The sequence below is a fragment of the Metopolophium dirhodum genome, chromosome 9, assembly GCF_019925205.1.
Source record: "Metopolophium dirhodum isolate CAU chromosome 9, ASM1992520v1, whole genome shotgun sequence".
In the NCBI taxonomy this organism is placed as follows: Eukaryota; Metazoa; Arthropoda; class Insecta; order Hemiptera; family Aphididae; genus Metopolophium; species Metopolophium dirhodum.
The window spans coordinates 19,436,499-19,462,518 of record NC_083568.1 but is presented as its reverse complement, the minus strand read 5'-3'; the positions used below and the strand labels follow the sequence as shown (position 1 = coordinate 19,462,518).

Here is a 26,020-nt window from a genome sequence, read left to right as displayed (position 1 = left end):
TGATTTTACCAAGTATATTTGATGATATTATTGTGAATAAAGTAATTTATATATAACCTATTTACTCGGAGCCTTGTTTTAAATTTTCAATCTTTAGCCATAAAAGTTAAACATTTTATACATTTTTAACCACAAAATAATTAATAAATTATAAATTTGATAAATGTTGTCAAAACATTAAAACTTTAAATGCTTATAAAAAAAAATTGTGCATATGTATTTTTAATATTTTTCAACTGCTATTAGAACGATATATCAGGAGCTTTATATTAAATTTTCATGCTTTTTTACCCAACAAATAAAAATTTATTGATATTTATAGAAAAAAAAACTAAAAAAATTGAAAACTGGCAATGTCCGTAAACAGCTCAAAAAGAGTCAAAATATTTTCAACATTTTATGGTATATAGAAAATGCTAATATAAACATTCAGTGAAATTTTCAAGTATCTACAGTCATTCGTTTTTTAATTACAATAAAATAAGAAAATTGTTACATGAGAAATCGAGTAAATATCAAATGTTGTAAAAATATAAATTTCAGATGCTCATAAAAATTTAATTAAAGTTTCTTCTAGACATTTTTTTTTTGATAAAGGTAGACAAACTTATGAGTAATCTTATATTACATTTTCAAATCTTAGATTTAAAAAGAAAAATTTTTATGAATTTTCATCAAAATAATTTGCTATTTTTCGTGATTTTTCCGTATTTTGTCAAAATTTGAACTTTAAATGCTTATAATTAAAAACTGTGACTAAGGATTTTTAATTTTTTTCATCTGCCTTTGAAACAATAACCTAGGAGCCTTCTATTAAATTTTCAAGCTTTTTTACTCAACAGATAAAATTTTATTGATATTTATAGAAAAAAAAACTAAAAAAATTTAAAACTGACAAAAAGAGTCAAAATATTTTGTAAATTTTATGGTATATAGAAAATGCTAATATAAACATTCAGTCAAAATGTCATGTCCCTACGGTCATTTGTTTTAGAGTTACACCAAAAACCAAAATCGATTTTCTCGAAAACAGATTTTGCGTAAAAATTCCCGTTTTTCCTTAATTTTTTTTTTGTTTTTCACGTCGCTTGTGAAAACTACTGGGAAATTTTTACTTTTGACCCCCCAAAGTACCAACTAGATTCACTTTCTTATCAGAAAAGTTACTATTGAAGAAAATCCGAGCACTTTTACTGTCCTAAAAGGTGATGACAGACACAAAAATAAAAAAAAAAAAAAAAATTAAAAAAAAAATAAAAAAAAACACACATCATTGTAGAATCAATACATTCATCGCTTCGCTCAGAATCTAAAACTAAAACTGCAAAATTATAGGTTAAATCTGTTCAATAAGTTTTCTGCAGAGTTTTAACGACTATCGTGTATAGGAAATGCGAATACCAACCAGTGAAAATGTCATGTATATACGTATATATTCGTTTTAGAGTTCCACCAAAAACCAAAATCAATTTTTCGTAAAAATTCAGGTTCCCTCATTTTTTTTTGTTTTTTCGACGCTTTTGAAAACTACTGGAAAGTTTAAACTTCGACCTCCCGAATGCACCAACTAGATCCACTTTCCTATCAGAAAAATACTGTTGAAGAAAATCTAAGCATTTTTATTGTCCTAAAAGGTGATGACAGACACAATAATAAAAAAAAAAATAAAAACACATCATTGTAAAATCAATACATTCATTGCTCCGCTCAGAATCTAAAATAAAAATAAAACAAAAACATACATAGGTAGTCACATATTTACATTATTATACACTGATTTTTTTGTTCATTAAAAAATTCCTCTCTGCGAGCGCCCCTGTGCTTGGTTGTTGGTTATTACAGAGGTATATTAAAAAGTTCCATGGACAGAGGTATGTCCAGTGAGTAGACCTGATAGGCCAGGGCCTACACTGATTTTGAACTCTTATAATATACCCAAAATATGCATTTTTAAATTAAAAACAAGAAATTGTATATATTTTAGTTTTTGTATTAACACACCAAACATTAAAATTTGAATATAAATTTGTGAATACATCAGCTGCATACATACTGCATAGGCACTCGTATGGCAGTGTATCGATCATATTTTGTGCCGTGTACTATAATCTATCTATAAATAAAATGAATAAACATAAAGTTAAACCAGCGATCCTCAAGCTTTTCTAAGAAAAATATACATCTGCAAACCAGTCAACAACCATATTACATGATAAAAATTAAAAATGTATAATATTTATATCAATTATTAGTTGATATTATGATTGACTGTACATTTAAAAAATAATATTAAAAATTCTCTAAAAAAAAATGTGTATGTTCTACAAATTTTTCTTCTAACCGGTTCTGAATTTTTGTCCATGGACCATGTGATTCAGTAATCAAAATATGGGCCACTTTATTTTGGATAATAGCCCCTTCAAAATTAAATACAACAAAAATAACCTATTACAGATAAAATTATTATATAATAGTTATTATTAAAATTCACCAACATTTCATAATTATATACATAAACAGAAACGAAACATTATTTTACAATAATTACTATTAATAAGATTTATATAAAGATTAAAAACAATATTATGACTGAATTATTATACCAAATTATTAATAAAAGATGCTTAAGAAAAACTTTTATTTTATATTTAAATTATATAACCTAAATAACGTGTTGGCAATGGAGTGCAATGTGTGGAATTGTAGTCTTTCATATAATAGTCAGCCTAAAAATAAAAGTAAAAAGTTTATTTAATATAACCTTAGAAATATACTCAAATGAAATTCTTCAAGAAAAGACTGAAAATGATAACTTACCAAGTACAGTAACATTCTTATTTTTTCTTGATCTTTCCAACCATCGCCAAGATTTAATGGATAATTTTTATTGGATGATGAAAATAGTTTTGATTGAGTGTTTAAGTCAACATCATATTGCAAATGTACTTGATCTAAAAAAAGTATAAACATTCAGGAATTTCATATTTCTAATAAAATAGTAATAATTTATAATAATTCAGCAACAAATAATTATTTTTTTAGTACATTTTTTGATTTTTATAATGTTATGTTCATACTCACAACATTTAAAAATTCTCCTTTTGTTTTATAAAATAAAATAAGTATTAACTAAGTAATTTTTATTACATACTTTGTTGTTCGCCAGATGTGGATAGCCAAACCCAAAGAACTGACCTCGATTCATTGGAAAAGAGTTTTGGATATCTTCTTTCTAATAATAATTCTAGTAGGTAATTTGCTCGATTTGTAGCTACATTTTGGGGACTTTGAATAATAAAATATAAATTAAGATGATAATAAGCATAAATCAATAGTTGTATGGTTTACTCAAGTGCAATGATTTCATCACTGGATCGTCGAATTAGTAGAACTGGCCCTGGATATTGAACTAAATTTTCAGCCACATTCAAGTTTGAAAATTCTTTTACAGTAAACTCTACTAGTTTCTCAGCAAAGCTAGGCATCCGTGGAATAGCTAATGGTGCCAGATCATCAAATGTAGCATCTAATATCTAAATATAAGCTAATAAAGTATTTTTTATAAGCACTTAAACTGTTAACATTTACCACAGCATGTACATCAGGGAACTTTTTGGCTAAATAAGTGGAAGCAAAGCCACCAATACTCCAACCATATAATATGATATTTTTAGGACTAAATTTTAAATGCTTTATAGCAAATTCTATTACTGTTTCAGCTGCATTTTGTTCTTGTTCTATATATGGTACACCCTGTGAATAAATAAAGAATGATAAGCAATAGACAAATAATTTTTAAATATACATACTTACTGTACTATATCCAAATCCAGGATGATTCCATCCCAAGACAGAATGATGAGTTTCAATAGCTGAGCTCATAATTCCGGCTTCATAGAATCCAGCATTTCCTTCGGTACAAATAATTAATTTTGGGTTCAAAGAATTAATATTTGATGATTGTCTAGAACAAATGTATAAGATTACCATACAACAACCATATAATATCTCAATGTAATAGCTACTAAGATATTACACAAATATCAATTATAACAAACCTTTTGTCTATAAACATAGAGTCTACAAAATTTCCATCAATAGTTTTTAATTTATATCGTACGCCTCCAAATGAAGTGATTAAAGCTCGTCTTCCTTTCTGTAAGTTCTGATCCACTGTAATAAAATTAATTCAAATAGATTATTCTTTGATATCATTGTTATAAAATAATCTTACTTAAATAGAATAAAAGTGAAGTAGAACCAGGATAAATTAATGATATTCCAAACGTATGCACTGCTATAAACCCAATGAGACGACTAGGACTACTTAGAAGTTTTAATGACATCTTAAAATTATTGCTTGTTAAATTTGTTTTGTAACTTTCTCTTAAAATAAATAAATCATAGTTTAACAATTACGAATATTTCATAAATACAGTAAAATAATTAAATACATACTCTTCATCTGAAGTCCATGAAAAGTCTATAGGCCATGCTGAAAAATCAAAGTCATAGCTGTGCAGTTTTTTCTAATAAAAAAAAAATAAAATGGATAGTAGTAATTTGAGTTGAAATAAAAGAATACTTTACAAAATATACTGGTTATACCTTATTATCAGTCGAATAATCCAATTTAGCATTTATAAGATCTTTATGAAAAGCTTTATACTTTGGATTTATAGCTCTTCCATAACTTCTCAAAATAAATGTTGTCATCAAAGTTAATCCTAATATTGATCCACGAAAAAATAATTTGTTTACAAAGTCTGGACTTAACAGACATTTACCATACATGTATAATAATGCAGGTGAGAGGTAAGTGGCTACTTGTGAAACAATGTAAGTCTGAAAAAGAAAGAAATAGTCATAGAATAGTTTGATATAAATTATAATATTAGTTTAATTGAAAATGTCTATATTCAAATACCGTATAATCTTAGTTTGTTATTATATACTATAGTCTATAACTATATTATACTGTATTGTATTAAATATTTGAGGGGACGTAATGTTGAGGGGACATAATGTCAACGCAGTTCCCATACGGTTCACAATATCACAAAAAAAAAAAAATAAAAAAAGGTTTTTCAAAATTTTAGAAGGTTATTGAACACCATTTTATCTCTCTTTTACCTATGCTAAAGATAAATAGCAAAATTTTAACAATTACTGAACTATCTTAACCATACTCGTTTTCTGGAATCACTGTTAAGAGACTGTTCAGTTCCAACTTCTAAAGTCTTACTGAAACCGATACCCAGTGGTGCAACTAGGGGGGGGGGGGGGGCTTATCCCCTCCTTACTAAGATTTAGCCTCCCCAAAAAAAAAATATTCCTTATTTTATCGATTTAGATTCAAGTTGTCTATGGGTTGTTTTAAATTAATAGTTTTGTTAGGTGGGCTATACTGCTATAGCCCTCCCAGCATTTTAACCCTAGTTGCGCCTATGCCGTTACCATGTTTAAGACTTTCACTGTTATAAATGCATATGCAAATGAAATTCATAAACTAATGTGTTTATAATCATATACGTATAGCGTAGGTATGCCTTAAAATGTATTGTTTATAATAAACTATAATATTATTGCATTAATAATTAACAAAATTTTTAATTTGATTATTATATAACTATAATCCATTACAATTAAAATCACACATTTTATAAATTAAAAAACTTCTAGGTAATGTATAAATGTTAAACAAAAATAAAATAAAATATATGTTTTATACATACAGTCATTAATATTCTGTCTGCTACTTTTTCTTGCCATAGTTGAACATAGTCCTGTAACAAAAGTTTAGAAATTAATACTAAAACATTTAAAATTATAAAAACTTTGCATTTAATAAAATGTAAGTAAAAAAATTGTATACACAAATAAGTTGACTAAATTTAAGTTTTAATTTTTTTTTAAAGCAAAAGTATTTATTTTACTTAGGTATATTAGTTATGACTTATAGGACACCAAAAATAAATTTAGAAACATCAGTGAGCAAACGTGTAGTCTCAATTACTCATGAATACAACATTTAAATATTGAAGTATTCTAAAAGTATTCTAAAAGTCAAATTTATGTATATCAATTTATAATTTATATAATTTTTAGATGAATATAATTGACATAATATGGACATTAAAATACAATATTTTCAAATGACACTCACATATATATTCGAGGGAATTCTTTAGAAGTAGCCTAATAGTCAGTTAATTGTCTATATCTGGAGAATAACCACTTCAATACTGCAGAGTTAAATTATCACTCAACTATACTGCTTGTGTTGTATAAACACCAGATAATTCTTTTATTTCTGTAATAAACATGAAATATTTTTCAACCATATACAATCAAAATGTTAAGCTCAAGAAACTATTTGACATAACATTCTTGAAAGAAATGTTTGATACTAATATTGTTCCCAATGTAATAATTCAACATTAAACTAACATTTTATACCTCCTTAGAATTAACCAAACTATCATAGCAATACTAGGCTTTGTGAACACTCTGAAAAAAAAAATAATAGAACTAATCCATAAAAATGGGTTCAATGAATTAACACTTTCCGCTGAACCTAACATCCAAATGTATACTGATACATCCAAGTGTAAGTCTGGTATATAATTTTTGGCAGTGCCTTATTTAATTTTAAAAGTAATGTATTAATTCATTGTTTTGATTTAAAAATTAGTAACCTTATAACCATTCTAGTATTTTGTATTTTCAATTCATCCTTTTATGTATGATATAATTGTTGTTTTATAAGTAAAAAAGCTTGAAAATGTAATACAAGGTTCCTCTAAAGTTTTTCATACCCCAATTAAAAAGTATCATAAATACATTGTTTAAATTGAATAACTCAAAAATAACCTACTCTATGCCAAGTACACATGATACCACGGTACAGCAAATCAACTCCCCATTTTTTAATTTTTTCAATCAGATAAATGTTTTCAACTCTCAAATATACTGAGATACATTTTAAAATACTAAACTTTGTAATATAAAACAGCTAAAGAATAAAGTTCATTAAACAATAGGCAAATAGCTACATAATAGCATAAACAATTTAGATGGTTTTTATCCAACATATGATTCCTATAAAAATATTTTAATAATCATGACTCATACATTGATGAAATATTCCTAATGTCTAATGAAATATTAAGAATAACTTTCTAACCTTTGTTATATATAACAGAGTATATAAAAGGAAAAATATTATATTAATGCATTATGGTTTGTTTTTATCTTATTATTTATTTATACAAGGCACACTATCTAATCAATAATAGTTTTTTCTAACTTCAAAGGTCGTATCATTGATTAATTATACAATAATAAGTATAATAGTATAACTAATCAATGGTCATATGACATATATTAGTAGAATTAATATACAGAACAGAAAAAAACACCACAGTAAAATTAATAGTAATGTGTGAAGTACTGAAAATAGAGTAGATATTATGTTTGTAGTGTTTGTATGTAAAACCGTAACTGTAACTGTAATAACTTTGTCCTTGGTCACTAACACTTCAGTACCAAACCTAGTGTTTATTTAAAATTTAATTTTTTTAATTTTTTATAGTTTATTCATTTTAATAAAAAAATGGCGGTAAGTCTAGAACATATTATTTTACTTATTAAGTATTAACGTATTATATTATTATTATAATTGATTAAGATTAGGTAAGATTAGGCTAAATATAATGACCGAGTATAATGTGTATAATAGTACTTTATCAATGTTTTTAGTTCTTACTAATTTTCAAATTTTTACAAAAATGAATTGGATTAACTAATATTTAAAATTATAAGTACACACTTATATTTACCATACCACGTTTCTACTTAAAAATAATTAATAAATGAAAATACAGCCAAATATTATCTGATATGAAATATGTTTCTTAAAATTAAATTAAATGTACTTACAGATATGGTTAAAACTCTATACTAAAGCTTAACTAACTAAAGTTAAAACTAAGGTCACCTAACTAAATAAATAAAGATGTTTAATACTATTGCTAATTGTTAATACTATTTGTTTAACTATATAGTATGTACTTATTCCTATCAAAAATTAACTATTCAAAGCACATACATTAAAACTTGGTTAGTTTCAATAGACAAGTAAAAAATTGAATGTAATAGAGGATATTGGATCACGTACATCCTAACAGAAAATTTGAACATATTTTAATATTTATGAAAAAATATATTTAAGTTTCAATCACAAAATAATTACTAATTAATTCATCTAAATTATATTCTCTGATTTTTAACAAACCAATTAAATAGAGAAATTATTTACACAGTAATTTTTCTGGTTATCAAAGAGGTATTTAGACTTCATAGTTAACTATACTCTGTCCAGCAAGTAAACACGCAGATTCTGGGCATCCCTACACTACAACCTATCCATTGAGACCGGTTTCACTATGCAAGGGGCTCGTGGGAAAGCACAGGAGAACCGATTTTTGTCAGATAGCCATGTGTTATCTCGTTAAAATATGTGTATAGTATAACTGTAATACAGCATAAATAACAAAACTGTTGATAAGTGTTAGTATTTACTTTTGTTAATTCTTTACGAAGCTCAGTAATTATGTATTAGATATGTATTTAAAAGTTAACATAAATAATTTAAAAAATATATCAAAATAGGTAGGTACAATATTTACTAAATTAAAGTATAATTCTAAAAATGATGATGATAAATATACCAAATTATGTTAATATAACTCAAATTTCAATGAATAATTTGAGACTAAAATTGGGACATATCCTTTATTGGTAAACCATTAAACTATACATAGACATTTTAAATATTTGTTTTGAAGAATAGGGCCTAAAAGTGTATGATAAATGGAAATAAGCCGCTTATTTATGTAGGTGTCACACTAAATACAAGTTAAAGTTTATGCTTACATCGTTTCTCCGAATTCCAGTATATACTTTGTAAAGCTTTGGTGTAAATATATAATCGGTAAACATTGTATTTTAGGTATTACTTATTATATTGTGTGTTCACTTTTAAGTCTTGTAAAACAATGTTTACCAATAAAAGTTATTAAAATTAATAACAACAAAAAAGTACATAATGAAGGTTGACAAAAATATTAGATAAAACCCGTTAGTCAAGAATCAAGATTTTAAAACCTTCAACCTTGTAAGATTTTGATATAAAAATCAATTTTGGCGAATAAGAAAGTAGTAACGAGAGGCAACCAGGCAACTACAACATCCATGGCTCAAGAGGTCATAAACTCCATAACTCTAAATTATCACACATATTATTATGGCGATAATGTGATAACCGCGGTTGTAGATAAAACCATGATCACGGTTTATCAAAGCCATGATGATATTATCAGAAAATACAGAAATGCGTAATCACTAGTCATAAATTTGAGATTTTTCATAATGATTTGAATTTATTGAGATTGAAAATTTTTTAAATTGTAGCATTAGGACTAAACGGCTAGCAGTTTAGGTCACACTGCTTTATAATTAAAACATATTTTAAAACAGCAATAACCTACTTACTATATTATATGCATTTATGCAATCATCATTAGCCCGTATTTATATTTTTTAATATTATTACCATAGGCGAATATTCTTATAACATAATATTTCGATCCGTCAAAAAACTTGAATATTTTAATACAAGGTTCTTCATAAGTTGTTAGTGGAAATTTAAAAAAAAGTTGATCGGAAATCCACAATAATTTTTTCAAGCGTCTGAAGTTAGAATTTTAACAAAAAAATTCAAAAATATTACGAAAATTTGAAAATTATTTTTCAGTTAGAAAATCATATAAAAATGTTTATGTATATTCAATATTTGAAAATGTAATACAAAATTTACGAAAAGTTTTCCTACAAAAAAAAAAGTATATCGGAAAGTCGAATACATTTTTTATGAGCGTTTGAAGTTAGACATTGGATATTCACACATTATAAATTAACAAATTCTGAGATTTTCACACTATTTTCTTATTTTATTTTAATTCAAAAACTATTATCCGTAATAACTTAAAATTTCCACTAAATGTAAATGTTATCATTTTTTACGTGATAAAAATTTCAAAATATTTTGATTTGTTTTAAGCTATTTATAGACATTTGACACTTTTAGCCTTTTACTTTATTTTCATTGGGTCAAAATGCTTGACATTTTAAAACTAGCTCCCTCATAAATTGTTTTAGTTGTTATAATAGAAGTTGATACATTTTAAAGATTCATAAACTCGATTTTTTTTGTAAGGATTATATATATAAATTAGAATTTTAACAAGATTCATAAAAATCTCGAAAATTTGCAAAGTTAATTTGTGGTTACAACTTAAAAATGTATAAATGTTTATTTGGCCACAGGTGTAAGTAGTCAAATTCTGGTTATAGACTATATTTTCAAATACTGAAATACTTGAATTTTATTGTATTACTTTTGGAGTGTCCTGTGGCAATACAAACTTCTGTTTTTCATATGAGAACTCCCCTTCTTTACTGTAAATTATTTAGGGGTTAATTTTTTTGGAAAATTTTGATACACCTAATTCAAACTTTGGAAGAGTAGTTTTTTAGTTATTAAACTGATTGACTAAGGACTATTAGTCCTTAAAAATGGTTTTACATAAATATAAGATAGGCGTAAAACTGGATCGTATTTATTATACTTCAACCATTTTTACAAATTATTAATACCTATTGATAGATTTATATTAATGACTACAATTATAAAATCACCATAGCCCCCAAATTTCATAAACCCATTACCATGGTCATTTTATCCTTAGAACACAAAGTTGAATAACTCAAAAACTACCCTTACGAATTTTGATTTGAACATTTCAGAAAAATTATCCACTGTATAATTCAGAGTTCAAAAAGGGACAAGGGATGTTCTAATTTGAAAAAACGAAGTCTGTATCTCCACAGCCCATAGGACCAGTGGCGTCATTTGGGGGGGGGGCAAGGTGGGCATTTGCCCCTGTCTGATTTTAAAAGCAGCCCTATGGGCCGGTGTCCAGTTGTTGCCGTTTTACCATTATTATATTTTATTAGTGCAAAAACGTGCCTATAATAATGTTATAATAATATTTTTAGTCAAACATTTGCTGTCTGGGAATTTTATAATATTTTCAGAAAATATTATAGTATGTACTAAGAAATTATTGTCACAATGATACATTTTTACTAATTGATAGTTCGAATATATTTAGACGTATGCGGGGACGTACACATTGTATGTATGTATTTATGTATGTTTGTTTGTGTGAGTGTGTTTTGTGAAGGAAAATGAACAGTTAGTATCATAATCTCGTATAGTTTAATTTCTAAAATCTAAAATGATTACAAATTCTAAAAACAACAACCGATTGACGCTCTTATTATTTATCATTGATCACGGACTTCATAACTTGCGACAGTCGTGTATGATTCAACTATTCTGCGTATTGTGTTAATTTAGTTGAGTACCTAAATTAAAATTAATTTTTTTCGTGACGCATGTTTACATTAATCTTTTAATTTGGGAAAAATATGATCTAAAAAAAATAGATGGGTGGTTAAGGGGTGCGACTAAAAATATAAAATTACCGCAAACTGCTCGAAAAGTATCGAAAATAATTTCTAGCATGTTAATAAACAGACAAAACTTGAGCCGGTAAGCAAGCAATAAAAAAAAAATATATTATAATTAAAGATAATATTAATTTGTAAATATATCATATACTTATATAAGATATATATATATTATATAATATATACTTATATACTTATAATGAATCAGGTAAAATTGATTTATAGATAATGCTGTTAATAGATTTTCAAAAATAAAAAAAAGAAGATATCTTAATAAACTATTAATATTTTTGCGGTTTTTTTTTACCCATTCGGGCCGGTCTAAACCTTTGCCCCCCTCTATTGAAAACTGAAATGACGCCACTGCATAGGACACTCCTTAAGTAAAATCTCAATAATTCGAAAATATATGGTCTTAAAGTATATTTAAATTCCAAATATCAGATTTGAATAACTGCATCATTGAATAAAGAGTAACCTCCTTTTGCATGTTTGGTGAATCATCTTGTATAATAAGCATTAAGCAATGACAGAAGAAGTTTTGTTCTTGCAGCTTATTTGAAAACAAACTTAATCACTGTGCAAATATCAACGAACTAATGAACGAACTACGAAGTAGTTATATTAGTTAATTTTATAAGTACTATAATTATTTGTATGCAATAGTCTGTTACTCAGTATTTGATGTTTTTTAAAATTTCATATGACGTGTTTTTGTTTTAAATTGTTATTTGTATTTAAATTTTACAATAGGAGATAAAAAAAACACATCAAAAAGACAAAATGTCATAAGTACCTACGCACAACTTTAGATACAAACTTTACAAACAATATGAAAGGTAAGTGACTTTATAATATAATATAATATAATATGACATAATTTATTATTATTTGATTTTATAAAGGGAACTGACAATTCGTTAATTTTTGTATGGCCGTCAAGTCAAAAATAACATTAATAAGGTAAAAGTATAATTTTTTTAACTAATAGGTATAAACTAGTGTTTTTAAATTTTGTAAATTATATTTCTGGAAAAAAACATAAAGCAAAATTTTTTTATATGCATTTGAAGTTCAAATTTTCATAACATTTCGTCAAAATTATAAACATTTGCAAATAATTTGTTAGTTAAAATTTTTATTTTAAATTACTAAAAATATTTCCTATTTCGTACAATGTTATAGATTCAGAGTGATGAATGTAATGGTTTTACTTACAATTATTTGTTTATTTTCTGTTGATCATCATCTTATGTTACAGTAAAAATATAAAAACGCTTATTCAATTTTAAACTTTTAGTGTTCCTGGTAGTTAATTGGATAAAGGAGTAATTTTACCTTAGATGTTTAGAGTTAAGAGTTAGGGGTCAAAAGTAAAAAAATGTCTAGTAGGTAAGTACTTTTCAAAATAATAATAAAAAAAAATTATATAAGTCTGTTGTTGACGGTCTCCCGATCGTTACCAGTCCATTATATCTTGGCATTATATATATTTTAATATGCGTATATGTATATACATATATAATAGCCACCAGTTTAGGTTTACCATAATTTCATCAAGCGAATCCAGAACAAAGAAAAAAAAAAAAGGTGGATAAGTGGATGTCGCTCTGCTGTACGGTAGGTTACAAGTGGGTCACTGTAATGGATGGTGTTAAATTTGAATTCAATGATATAATATCATTGTATAAGAAAAACGATTCTGAGCGAAAACGGTCAGTCAGCCTATGGTTTTACCAAGTATATTTGATGATATTATTGTGAATAAAGTAATTTATATATAACCTATTTACGTGGAGCCTTGTTTTAAATTTTCAATCCTTAGCCATAAAAGTTAAAAATTTATAAATTTTTAACTACAAAATAATTAATAAATTATAAATTTGATAAATGTTGTCAAAATTTGAACTTTAAATGCTTATAAATAAAAACTGTGACTAAGGATTTTTAATATTTTTCAACTGCTATTAGAACGATATATCAGGAGCTTTATATTAAATTTTCACGCTTTTTTACCCAACAAATAAAAATGTATTGATATTTATAGAAAAAAACTAAAAAAATTGAAAACTGACAATGTCCGTAAACAGCTCAAAAAGAGTCAAAATATTTTCAACATTTTATGGTGTATAGAAAATGCTAATATAAACATTCAGTGAAATTTTCAAGTATCTACAGTCATTCGTTTTTTAATTACAATAAAATAAGAAAATTGTTACATGAGAAATCGAGTGAATATCAAATGTTGTAAAAATATAAATTTCAGACGATCATAAAAATTTAATTTAAGTTTCTTCTAGACATTTTTTTTTTTGATAAAGGTAGACAAACTTATGAGTAATCTTATATTACATTTTCAAATCTTAGATTTAAAAAGAAAAATTTTTATGAATTTTCATCAAAATAATTTGCTATTTTTCGTGATTTTTCCGTATTTTGTCAAAATTTGAACTTTAAATGCTTATAATTAAAAACTGTGACTAAGGATTTTTAATTTTTTTCATCTGCCTTTGAAACAATAACCTAGGAGCCTTCTATTAAATTTTCAAGCTTTTTTACTCAACAGATAAAATTTTATTGATATTTATAGAAAAAAAAACTAAAAAAATTGAAAACTGACAATGGCCGTAAACAGCTCAAAAAGAGTCAAAATATTTTGTAAATTTTATGGTGTATAGAAAATGCTAATATAAACATTCAGTCAAAATTTCATGTCCCTACGGTCATTTGTTTTAGAGTAACACCAAAAACCAAAATCGATTTTCTCGAAAACAAATTTTGCGTAAAAATTCCCGTTTTTTCCTTAATTTTTCTTTTGTTTTTCACGTCGCTTGTGAAAACTACTGGGAAATTTTTACTTTTGACCCCCCAAAGTACCAACTAGATTCACTTTCCTATCAGAAAAGTTACTATTGAAGAAAATCCAAGCACTTTTACTGTCCTAAAAGGTGATGACAGACACAAAAATAAAAAAAAATAAAAAAAAAAACACACATCATTGTAGAATCAATACATTCATTGCTTCGCTCAGAATCTAAAATAAAAAATTTTATTTTGCATATTTTGTGATTTTTTAGTTTTTAGTGTTGTTTTGGTCTTTTTGAGCCTTAAATTCATTTTTACCTGTTTTGGAATCAAAATTGGTCATATTTGATGAAATTATATTTTAGAAAACGTGTTTTTAGATTTTTGTCAATCGAATTTTAACGATAATTTCGTATTAGGTATTTTTTTTTACAACCCTTCAGGATTCTGATCAGAGTGACTAAATTATTTCAAAATTTAAGTAACTACCTACCTATAATAATTTATAGGTGATTAAAAAATTATGAATTAATAAATTTCCCTTTATGTTGCATATTTTATTGTTTTTATTGCATATTTTTAGCGCGCATTATTATGTAATTTTAAGTGCTATAAAATCCCAACCCTGGTCATTAGTCTGTAACATACTAACATCCGTGTCGACTGTCTGTGAAATATAAAATTAAAATATGTAAACTGCGGTAACATTCGTCATTCGGTAATAGCCAACAGGGCTTGCATGACAAAATAAATTTAAAAATAATTTAAATAAATAATATTTTGTCATGCGCGCTTGTTTGTTCCCCTAGAATTTTTCCAACATTATTATTTTATAATCAGTCTATAGATTCGTCTCATTACATCTCTATCCAGTATAACAGTTTGACTCTCAATTAAATTTATTATTCGAAAACATTTTCAAAATTAAACAAATTTAAAACCGGTACACCAGGCGTCCCGAAATTTATTTTCAGGATACCGGCACACCAAGGCAAAAACCGGTGACAGTTCCGGTTTTCCGGGACGTATGTCGTATGGTGAATCACGGACGTTTCGTCCCCGTAAAAAAAATGAGCCCACGCACGTTTCGTCCCCGTCTATTATTATGACAGGACATTTGCCCCCCGGGAGTTAATATTATCTTTGGTGTCGACTTGTCGTCGCCGTCGCCTTTGTCGCTGAACAACTCAAACAAAATTGGTAATTTCACATGTTAGGAAATTTCCAAAAAAAATATTTTGAAAAAACTTATTAGTTTGAATAATAATAATAATAATAATAATAATAATAAAATATTTATTAAATAAATAAATGTATCTATGTAAAATCCCAAAGGGTAAGAGTACAGTATTGAAAGACTAAAACTATCGTTAATCTAACTCATGAAGATAATAGTTGAAATAACTGAGAACAAATTAAATTCAAATTACAAATATAAGTTGTTGGTAGGCAACACCGGAATATTTGTGAAGTATTGTTTTTAGAATGAGTTTTGTTTTATTAAATCAAATTTAAATTTTGTGACCATCCCCACATATTATTATAAATTATATTGAAATTGTATGTTTTTTTAAAAATGACTGAAAAATTAAAATTAAAAAAAGCAATTTTAATGTAGTGGCTTAAAATACCGAGGGCCAAATGTCCTATTTTTATAATAGACGTGAGCGAAACGTCCATGGACTCGCTTTTTGACGGGGCGAAACGTCCTTTTATCCCGTATGGCAACCCTACGGCTAATCACCACGAATTGAAAATACTAGAGATTAGAGAAGCACGAGATAGAGAAGATAGTGAAGAGAAGATGGAAGATTCTTCTCTTCATCTTAGATCATCTTTGGATCTTTGTGAATTATATTCCATGTTATTTTTTCTAGGAATATTTTTTCATGGAATATTCAATATGGTTTTGTAATAGTTATTGTGATTATTGATAACAGTAAAAGTACTGATTAGTGATTTGTGACTGAGCGTATTTAGTATTTGTTTTTGTTATGTATTTGTATTTTGTTAGCACTTGTGAATTTGTGACTTGTACGTTTGTGGATTACCACTGTCCAGTGTACACTTTGCATTCGTTGTTAGTTTAGTACTTAGTTACTTAGTCCGTGGTTGTGATTTCCTTTAACTGAGTTTTTAGCGTTTAATCATAAAATTAACGTTTCCAAATTTACAATAATTATTGACTTTTTTTCTTATATTGTTCTAACGTTTATGCTATAAGATTTAAGTGACCCAATCATTTTAATAATTAAATAAACTTAGATTGACAATTTTATATCGAGATTCGAGAGGAATACTTTTTAGTTATTACCTAGCTACCACCTACCTATATATTTTGGTGTATTTGATCTAAAAGGTAAATAATAATTTAATAGATTTTATTTTCATTATGTAGTTCCTTACAGAAAATGTTGTTTTAAAAATTTCCATTTTGATACATTACATGTACCTATAATTATGTTAGTATTGTATTATTGGAATTTTAAATCAACCATTTGCAGTCTTCTAAGTGATTATTTTGATCCTGTGAATGGACATTTAATCTTAGGTACCATTATAATATTATAATGTTAATGTACTAACTATTAATGAGGAACCATATACAGGATGTTGTGTTAGTGGAAGAAGTGTACAAGTTTTGTAAATTTAAATTATGTTTAAATTGTTTTGAGACAATATTTATACAAACCAATATGTCATTCCCTCAAAAATATTATTCTCTATATTTTTTGTAATGGGTGATTTTACTCTGAAATTACTTAAAAAATGATTCTGCATAAATGCGTTTTGTACTTTTGTCTATGTTGCATGTGGGCCAGAGAGAGAAAACAAATAGTGCGCTGACATCCTCTTAAACATTTAGGTAATCTGTGTGATTTACTATGTATAATGATAACCAAACACCATATAAAATCACTTGATTTTAAAAATTAATAATAATAATTTTAATATATTTATCTACATAAATTACAACTGCATTTAATTGTTTAATTTGTATATAAACAAGTTTTAGATATCTGTACATTAAGGTATATTAGTACATTAACTCATAACATTTTTTAGATGTATTGTTACCCGTGTTATAAAAATGATGATGACGTATTAATCTATTTATTAGGTACTAAATACCTAGTCTTTTCTTTAAATAAGTATGAAACAATTAATATTTTATATTAAGTACCTATTTTTTATGATTCTAGATTGAGAACAGAAATATGGATCAATTTAAAAGGAGTTTAAAATTAAAAAAAAAAATGGATCAGGAGTACCTTAAACTTAAAGGATGTTTAACCGATACACTTGTGAATAAATACATGGATTTGATTACAAAACATTCTTCCAATAAATTGTACGCGTTTAATACATATTTTTTTTCGACCCTTTATTTATACGGATTTTCACGCATTCATCGGTGGACAAAAAATATTGATATATTTTCAAAAAAAAGACTGTTCATCCCAGTTTATTTCAAATCAAAAACGATGTGGAGTTTAATTTATGTTAATTTTAAAGACAAATCAATTAGATTTTATGATAGCCATGGAAACCCCGGTTTAAAATACCAAAGATTAATATTGAAATATTTGAAGTTGGAATATTTGATGAAAACAGGAAAATTCTTTTCTTCAACCGGTTGGAGATATACTAATTTGAATTGTTTAGATGATGGATTTAAGTGTTGGGATAGTGGATTATTTTTGTGTTTTGTTACAAATCACTTCGCACAGAACCTTTCAAGAGATGCTTCACTGTCTATTTCTCCAGAAACCGTTGGCGGTGAAAGAAGGGTTAGGGAAAAAATTGAGAATGAACTTATGGATAACCGTGTACGTTTTTGTGGAGAAAATTTTAAAAATTAAATATAACATGTTCTGTATTTTTGGTATGTGTTATTTATGTTTAAACACACTTATGCATTGTTTAGTTTTAATGTGAATAAACTAATAACTAATATAAAATTATATTTTGATAAATTAAACATTGGCAAATTTATAATGTAATTCTTTATTGTTATTTCACACCTTATACAAATACAAATATAATTTTATGATTAAATAATAAATTCTAATTTATTATTTCAAAGTAATATTAATTTATGAATAAGTCATATTTTTTAAACTTTAATTATTCAATTTACTTAAGCTGTATTTTTTAATTGAAAACTGTTAAATTAAATATATTGATTTTGAAGTAAACAAATAACTAACTAATTTTATAATTAAGTATATTAATTGCACTTGTCTTCCAATAATTTATTGTTATGTGTTCAAACAATTAGTTATCTTGGAACATTTGATAAATTATTATGCGTAATGAATAATGATGTATATTTATGTTATTGCAAACAATTTTTTGGAAAATATAAACTATATGTCATGAAGTGAATACAAATGTTTGAATAATGAAAAAGTACAGATAATGGTGTGTATATTATATAAATTTGGGTGCACTTAGGAATTAAGAAGCATAAAAAACCCATTGTGAATTCAAATTTGGAATATGAAAAAACAAATCCCTGGTTCATATACATATTTAAAATGTAAATGTATTTAAATATTGTTGATACAATATGATGACCAAGATGGTTAGGTATAACAAACCATCTAAACAATGTACAAAATTATATTATTTATTTATTGGAAGCAAGGTATTTCCTCTTGACAGCAGTTCACCCACAGTACCTACTACCTACCTACGTTTCTATAAATTGAAACATACACCCCCTTTCCCCCGGAGACCAAATTTTGTACACAATATAACATGGATATAAATTAAGTGTACTGATTGTGTATTATAAATTGTATATCTCCACCTTTGAAAAAATCCTAGATAACTACACTACTGATTAAACGTACCAAAATTACCCAATATCTAGTAAAACTATATCAGTAATACAGTAACATTATAATGTGTGATCAGGGCCGCATTTAGGAGGGAGAAATGGTGACACATGGAAATTTGTTCACATCTATAAATTATTAAAACTTTTAAAATTGAAACTATTTAATAATATATTATGCTGTTTAAAATTTAAACAACTATAAAATATAATGTATTTATAACTATTAGTGATCGAGAATAATTATAATATTATAATAATATATGTATCTACCTACTTATAGTTCTTTTTCCCAAATATGTTGTGATTCCATAATCCATAGACATACGTTATTTAATAAATGCTCTTAACTTTGCACTATAAAGCTCAAAAAATTCACTTAATATTCTAAAATATATAAAACAATATTGTAAAATAATTTGGTATACCTATATGGCTATATGGCTATATCATATTATATAACTATAAAATATATTAATATATTATATACTAGCTGATCCTGTGCACTTCATTGCCTGTTAAATGTACCAACTCTATATGACTCAAACTTTTCTGTTGCCTAGAACAAAAATTCTAATTCACAGCAGTATATTATCAGGTAGGCAATCATTTTTTTAAAAAGAAAAATGTTAATTTTTCACAGATAAAAAAAGAGTTGTTTCGCTAGATTTTCATTTGGCGAGGTAGATTTCGAAAACTGGAGAACAGATTTTGTTGTTTGGGGTCTTGTTAGATTCACATTGGCTAGGAGAAGTGCAGTGAAGATTTTCAGGTTTTTGACTCCAATCGTTAATTCACTACAAAGCTGTAAAGCTGAAAAACATCAAAAAACGCACAATAAAATTTGTTTTAATTTTTTTTTATGTTCTGTAATGAATTAAATATTAAAGATAAAGTTCTAAAAATCTTCAATGCACTTCTCCTAACCAATGTGAATCTAACAAGACCCAAAACAAAGAAATCCGCTCTCCGGTTTTGGAGATCTATCTCACTAAATGAAAATGAAAATGATTTTTTGTGGGGCTGTTCACACCGACATTTTTCAGGTTTTAAATTGTTATACCGCTTGTGTGTGATTATCAGTTAATAAATTTCTAAAAATTAAAAATCAAGAAAGTTTACATGCCGATTCCTGACTTGGCAAGCGTTTTAGATTCTGAACGAAGCGACGAATGTATTGATTTTACAATGATGTGTGTTTTTTATAAATTTTTTTAAATTTTTTTTTTTATTTTTGTGTGTCATCACCTTTTAGGAAAGTAACTTTTCTGATAGTAAAGTGAATCTAGTTGGTACTTTGGGGGGTCAAAAATAAAAATTTCCCAGTAGTTTTCAAAAGCGACGTGAAAAACAAAAGAAAAATTAAGGAAAAACGGGAATTTTAACGAAAATCTGCTTTCGAGAAAATCGATTTTGGTTTTTGGTGTAACTCTAAAACAAATGACCGTAGGGATATGAAATTTTGACTGAATATTTATAATTGCATTTCCTATACACCATAATATTTTCCAAATATTTTGACTTATTTTGAGCTGTTTACGGACATTGTCAATTTCCATTTTTTTTAGTTTTTTTTCTATAAATATCAATAAAATTTTATCTGTTGAGTAAAAAAGCTTGCAATTTAATAGAAGGCTCCTAGCTAGGTTATTGTTTCAAAGGCAGATGAAAAAAATTAAAAATCCTTAGTCACAGTTTTTAATTATAAGCATTTAAAGTTCAAATGTTGACTAAATACGGAAAAATCACGAAAATTAGCAAATTATTTTAAGTTGAGAATTCATAAAAATTTTTCTTTTTAAATCTAAGATTTGAAAATTTAATATAAGATTTCTCATAAGTTTTTCTACCTTTATCAAAAAAAAAAATGTTTACAAGAAACTTAAATTAAATTTTTATGAGCGTCTGAAATTTATATTTTTACATTTGGTAAAAACATTTGGTATTCACTCGATATCTCATGTAACGATTTTCTTATTTTGTTGTAATTAAAAAACAAATGACTGTAGATACTTGAAAATTTCACTGAATGTTTATATTAGCATTTTCTATACACCATACAATTTTGAATATAATTTGACTCTTTTTGAACTGTTTACTGACATAGTTTTCAATTTTTTTAGTTTTTTTTTCTATAAATATCAATAAAATGTTATTTGTTGTGTAAAAAAACGTGAAACTTTAATGCAAGGCTCCTGATATAATGTTACAATTGCATTTGAAAAATATTAAAAATACATAGGCACAATTTTTTTTTATAAACATTTAAAGTTCAAATTTTGACAACATTTATCAAATTTATAATTTATTAATTATTTTGTAGTTAAAAATGTATAAAATGTTTAACTTTTATGGCTAAGGATTGAAAATTTAAAACAAGGCTCCACGTAAATAGGTTATATATAAATTACTTTTTTCACAATAATATCATCAAATATTGAAATATACTTATTTCATAGGCTCCTATCATAGGCTGACTGACCGTTTTCGTTCAGAATCGTTTTTCTTATACAATGATATTATATCATTGAATTCAAATTTAACACTAACCATTACAGTGACCCACTTGTAACCTACTGTACAGCAGAGCGACATCCACTTATCCACCTTTTTTTTGTCCAATATTAATATTTTCCTTTAAAATATGATGCAAAAAAAGTCTATTCCACGAGAGATCATGCCGGTTCTGCGCATGCAGAATGAGCCCGTCGCCCGCGGTGAGCCGCCGTATCCCCTCCATGCGTCTACAATTTTACCTACAACGAACGCACAAGTGCTGCTGCCGCCGGCGAACGCCAAATGTTAAGAAATTGGTGGGGGATGCGCAGCGCCGACGAAATTTCGTTTTCCCGCGGCATGATCTCTCGTGGAACAGACTATAGTAAAGTCTTTATTATATATTTATATACAATTTAAGTACATTTCATGCAGGGCTGGCGGAAGGCACGTGCGACCTGTGCGACCGCACGGGGCGGCAATTTTTTTTGGAAATTTAGGGGCGGCATTGTTAATAAATAAAAATATATGTATTTTTCAACATTACTCACTGTAAATATAAAATTAAAATAATGCTCATTATATTATTTTAACTGGAACTGTGTCATTTTATGAAGTACCTAAGTAAGCACTATTAGTAGATAATATAATGTGCGGGCTAGCCGCTAGCATTATCGCTCGTTGTGTTTCGCGATTATCTTTGTGGTTTCCAATTAGCAAACATGAACCGAATCAAATCACGATAAAGATCCCCATAAACGTATGTACAATAATGAATAATTATCAGCGATACAAACTAGAATTTGAAATATCAGAAAATATAAATGTAGATCCAATGGTTAAACATGAAGCTGAATGTTTATGTAATCTTATTAAAACATTTAAATTTATTTGTTCTGTTGTCATTAGGTACGACATACTTAATCATATAAATCCAATCAGTAAATTAATGCAAAAACCAAATTTTGACATATCTTTAGCTTTGGGCATTTTAAAAACTTTATTGAAACATTTAAATGAACTGAGATCAGAAGAATCTTCTGAGAAAATGATTATAGATTCAACAGCACTTGCAACGGAAATGGGAGTAGAGTCTGTTTTTGAGAACTCACGGGGTAGAATTAAACCACGACGTACTCGTAAACACTTTGATTATGAACACAACGATGAACCAGTTATTGACCCAAAACAACAATTCAAAATACATTTTTATTACTTTACACTTGATGTAGCTATAAATAGCGTGAATGATAGATTTGAACAACTAAAAAAACATAATAACAATTTTTCGTTTCTTTACAATATGAAAAAACTAAAAATCTTACACATGAAGAACTATTAAAACATTGCAAAGACTTACAAATTCTTCTTACCGATGGTGATTCAACAGATATCAATGGAATTGAAATGGCCCATGAATTAAAGTCAGTATCAGCTATGGTTGATGATAACTTAACACCTTATGAACTCTTAACATTTGTGATAAATGCAGGTGACTTTGCACCAAACCTATCCATTGCTTTACGAATTTTGCTAACATTACCAGTATCAGTGGCAACTGCAGGGGAAAGAAGTTTTTCGAAATTGAAACTTATCAAAACATACTTACGCTCAACAATGAAAAACGAACGACTTTGTGGTCTAGCCATAATCTCAATTGAACACGAAGTTGGTCAAGAATTAACAGAGAAAAAGTTAGTCGACGATTTTGCAAAGTTAAAAGCAAGAAAACATTTATGAATTATGATTTTTTATTGTTGTATAAATTATATATTAATTGTAAATATTAACTACCATTTATTTTTATAAATGTAAATAACAAACTTTTGTGAAAAAAATATTTAGTGTAATAATGTAAATTGTAAATAAATAAATTGATTATTTATTTCACTGTTTGAACTCCTACAATATAGCCCAGTTTATAATTCATTTTATTAATTTTGTATTAATAATACTAATAATACTATGTACTAATTATATGGCAAAAAGTATTGAAAGGGGCGGCATTTTATTAACTGCACAGGGCGGCAAAATACTTAGCGCCGGCCCTGATTTCATGTATAATATACGTTATTTGTTTCAGAGTTTAACTAAAACCCAAAATCGGTTTTATCCAACACCGATTTTACATAAAAATTCCCGTTTTTCCTTAATTTGTATTTTGTTTTTCTCGACGCTTTTGAACACTATTGGGAATTTTAAATTTTGACCTCCCGAATGCACCAACAATATTCACTTTACCATCGAACAAGTTAATGAAGTTGAAAGTTTCTCGTAATTGTTTCATCCCTGAAAATATTTGGTTCTCGGTGTATTTTGATAGGACATATTTTGTCCCTCCTCCCCGGTCTTTTAAATTAGTATTTCTATTAACTTCTTAAATTGCATTTAAACCAAATAGGTAGTAAAAATAAATTAAGTTTGAAAATTAATAAGATAAGTATATTAATTCATTATTTTATTGATATAAAGAAAATAAAATAATAGATATCCCAATAACAATTAATTCTAAAGAAAAGTTAAAAGAAAATTATACTGTATAGTAGGTAGGTACGAGGTACCTATATATAGATTATAAGTATAATACCTAATGATTTTTATATTATTTAAAAAATATGAATGAGTAAAACTGGACTACCTACTGGAGTGTGAATTTGTGTTATTTAACTTTCTCGTTTTTTAGTAAAATAAAAATAATAAAAAGAGGGAAATTAGGAAACCGCTCAGGTGTACAGCAGGAGTCAAATGTAATTTTAATATTATGAACCTTCAATCCTCATTGTGCATGTGTTAAATTTTAATTCAATGATAAATCATTGCATCCCTACGAAAAACGATTCTGACTTGTTAACATAATATTATGCGTACCTAAAAATTCCTGTTTTAACTTAATTTTTTCAAAATTAAATCGAATTAAAGTTTTTTATTACTAATAATGTACTAAGAATTTTCAATTTTGACCTCTTCAAAGTTACCTCTTAAATTTTCGCAATTACACATATTATTATTAATTATTAACACAATGACACAATTATGACGTTTTAAAAATATTGGGAGTTATGACTTATGAATAATTTTAATTTTTAAGTAATTTTAATTAGGTACTTTAAAATTGTTTTAATTTCGAGCTACCTATAAAACCTTTGTAGGTAATCCGATATCTGATCGTACAACAACTAGCTATAAATTAATAAATTATAATATAAGTACCTATCATAGGCACAAATAGCGTTTGGGATTTGGTGGGGTTAAAGCCTTACTTTGATAATATTGAATAAGCTTAAAACAAAATGTAGGAAATGTTTGGGGGGGCTATGGACATTTCTGAGAGGGCTCAGCCCCTAAAGCCTCCCAGTCCCCCCTATTTGCGTCTAGTACAGAACTATAGTACCTATAGTAGCTATAATAGTGAACTATAATATTACTATGCACACAAACGACCTTCATAGGTATTATATTATGATATATTTTACAAAATCATATCGTTTAAAATCGTGAACTTCTGCAGAAGGCTATAACTTGAAAACTAAAGATCTCTGAGAATTTTTTTTCGAGCCATCGTTCTTAACTCGTTATTGTAAGTACCTACTTACGCTGCAGGTTACAAAAAAAAAAAATTGGAAAAATAGTCACCTGGTAAAGTATAGTCACTTGTTTTCAAATAAAATAAATAGCTAAAATAGTGCTTAGGCTTATAATTTAAATGTTTAGAAGAAAATGCTTATAATTTTAGTCCATAATTTTTGTAGAGGACATAACGGTACCTATACCTATCTCATTTTAGGAGGAAAATGGACCCGCCCTTTTCGTCGGTCCAATTAATCGCTGGTAGAGAACATCGCGGGTGCAGCTGCTGCTGCAACGTGCCTTCGTTCGTATAATATGTTATTATAATATTGCGCATCTGCAGACTACTTTCGTCGAAAGTGGGGCGGTGATGGGGGGGGGGGGAGGGAGCGGGCGTAGTATGTTTTTTTCGTTTCAACCTACGGATCACGATTCACGGGATCGGGGACGGTGTTGTACAACAAAGACCACACTGAGCTGTCTGGGCCTACGCGCGTCAGTCTGAGGTCTGCCAAAAGTAGCCAACAGGCCGAAATAAAATTAAAAATCTCATTATTTTCCGTCAACCATACACGCACATGGCGGCAATAAATTATAATGTAAAATTATTAGGTATCTATTATGTTCCTATATTATATATTTATACATAATTTATACCTACGCGTAGTATAAAATTATCATCATTATTACGGATTAGGATTAGCCTATAGA

General features: G+C 27.1%; 2 protein-coding genes across 5 annotated transcripts; one reads left to right on the top strand and one right to left on the bottom strand.

The window, feature by feature from the left end:
- Positions 1-1,969: 1,969 nt before the first annotated feature.
- Positions 1,970-9,272, bottom strand: LOC132951655 (phosphatidylserine lipase ABHD16A). 2 transcript variants are annotated; one of them, XM_061023477.1, is made up of 12 exons: positions 8,938-9,272; positions 5,736-5,786; positions 4,609-4,845; positions 4,459-4,529; positions 4,235-4,386; positions 4,059-4,173; positions 3,814-3,964; positions 3,589-3,753; positions 3,349-3,533; positions 3,152-3,285; positions 2,818-2,951; positions 1,970-2,726 (listed from the first exon to the last, which is right to left on the bottom strand). In XM_061023477.1, the coding sequence occupies exons 1-12, from the start codon at positions 9,001-9,003 to the stop codon at positions 2,649-2,651; spliced, it is 1,539 nt and encodes a 512-aa protein (XP_060879460.1). In that variant the 5' UTR covers positions 9,004-9,272; the 3' UTR covers positions 1,970-2,648. The 2 variants fall into 2 exon arrangements, with proteins under 2 accessions (XP_060879460.1, XP_060879461.1); XM_061023478.1 differs by lacking the exon at positions 8,938-9,272 and adding an exon at positions 6,167-6,247.
- LOC132951657 (sentrin-specific protease 1-like) lies at positions 7,414-18,758 on the top strand. Of its 3 annotated transcripts, XM_061023482.1 has the most exons (4): positions 7,414-7,621; positions 12,352-12,437; positions 12,504-12,561; positions 17,607-18,757. In XM_061023482.1, exon 4 carries the CDS (start codon positions 17,622-17,624, stop codon positions 18,264-18,266), a length of 645 nt encoding a protein of 214 aa, XP_060879465.1. In that variant the 5' UTR covers positions 7,414-7,621; positions 12,352-12,437; positions 12,504-12,561; positions 17,607-17,621; the 3' UTR covers positions 18,267-18,757. The 3 variants fall into 3 exon arrangements, with proteins under 3 accessions (XP_060879465.1, XP_060879464.1, XP_060879466.1); XM_061023481.1 differs by lacking the exons at positions 7,414-7,621; positions 12,352-12,437; positions 12,504-12,561 and adding an exon at positions 16,359-16,762 and having other exon boundaries at positions 17,607-18,751; XM_061023483.1 differs by lacking the exons at positions 7,414-7,621; positions 12,352-12,437; positions 12,504-12,561 and adding an exon at positions 16,821-17,269 and having other exon boundaries at positions 17,607-18,758.
- Positions 18,759-26,020: the final 7,262 nt, after the last annotated feature.

Bases quoted from the DNA above. Each gene is read 5' to 3' on its own strand.
- LOC132951655 (XM_061023477.1), bottom strand. From the start codon at position 9,003: ATGTTTACCGATTATATATTTACACCAAAGCTTTACAAAGTATATACT. The intron at 3,965-4,058 runs GTTTGTTATAAT...CATTTGTTCTAG, and splicing joins TCTATGTTTATAGACAAAAG to ACAATCATCAAATATTAATT. The intron at 2,727-2,817 runs GTAAGTTATCAT...TTTTATTTTTAG, and splicing joins TAAGAATGTTACTGTACTTG to GCTGACTATTATATGAAAGA.
- LOC132951657 (XM_061023483.1), top strand. From the start codon at position 17,622: ATGGATCAATTTAAAAGGAGTTTAAAATTAAAAAAAAAAATGGATCAG.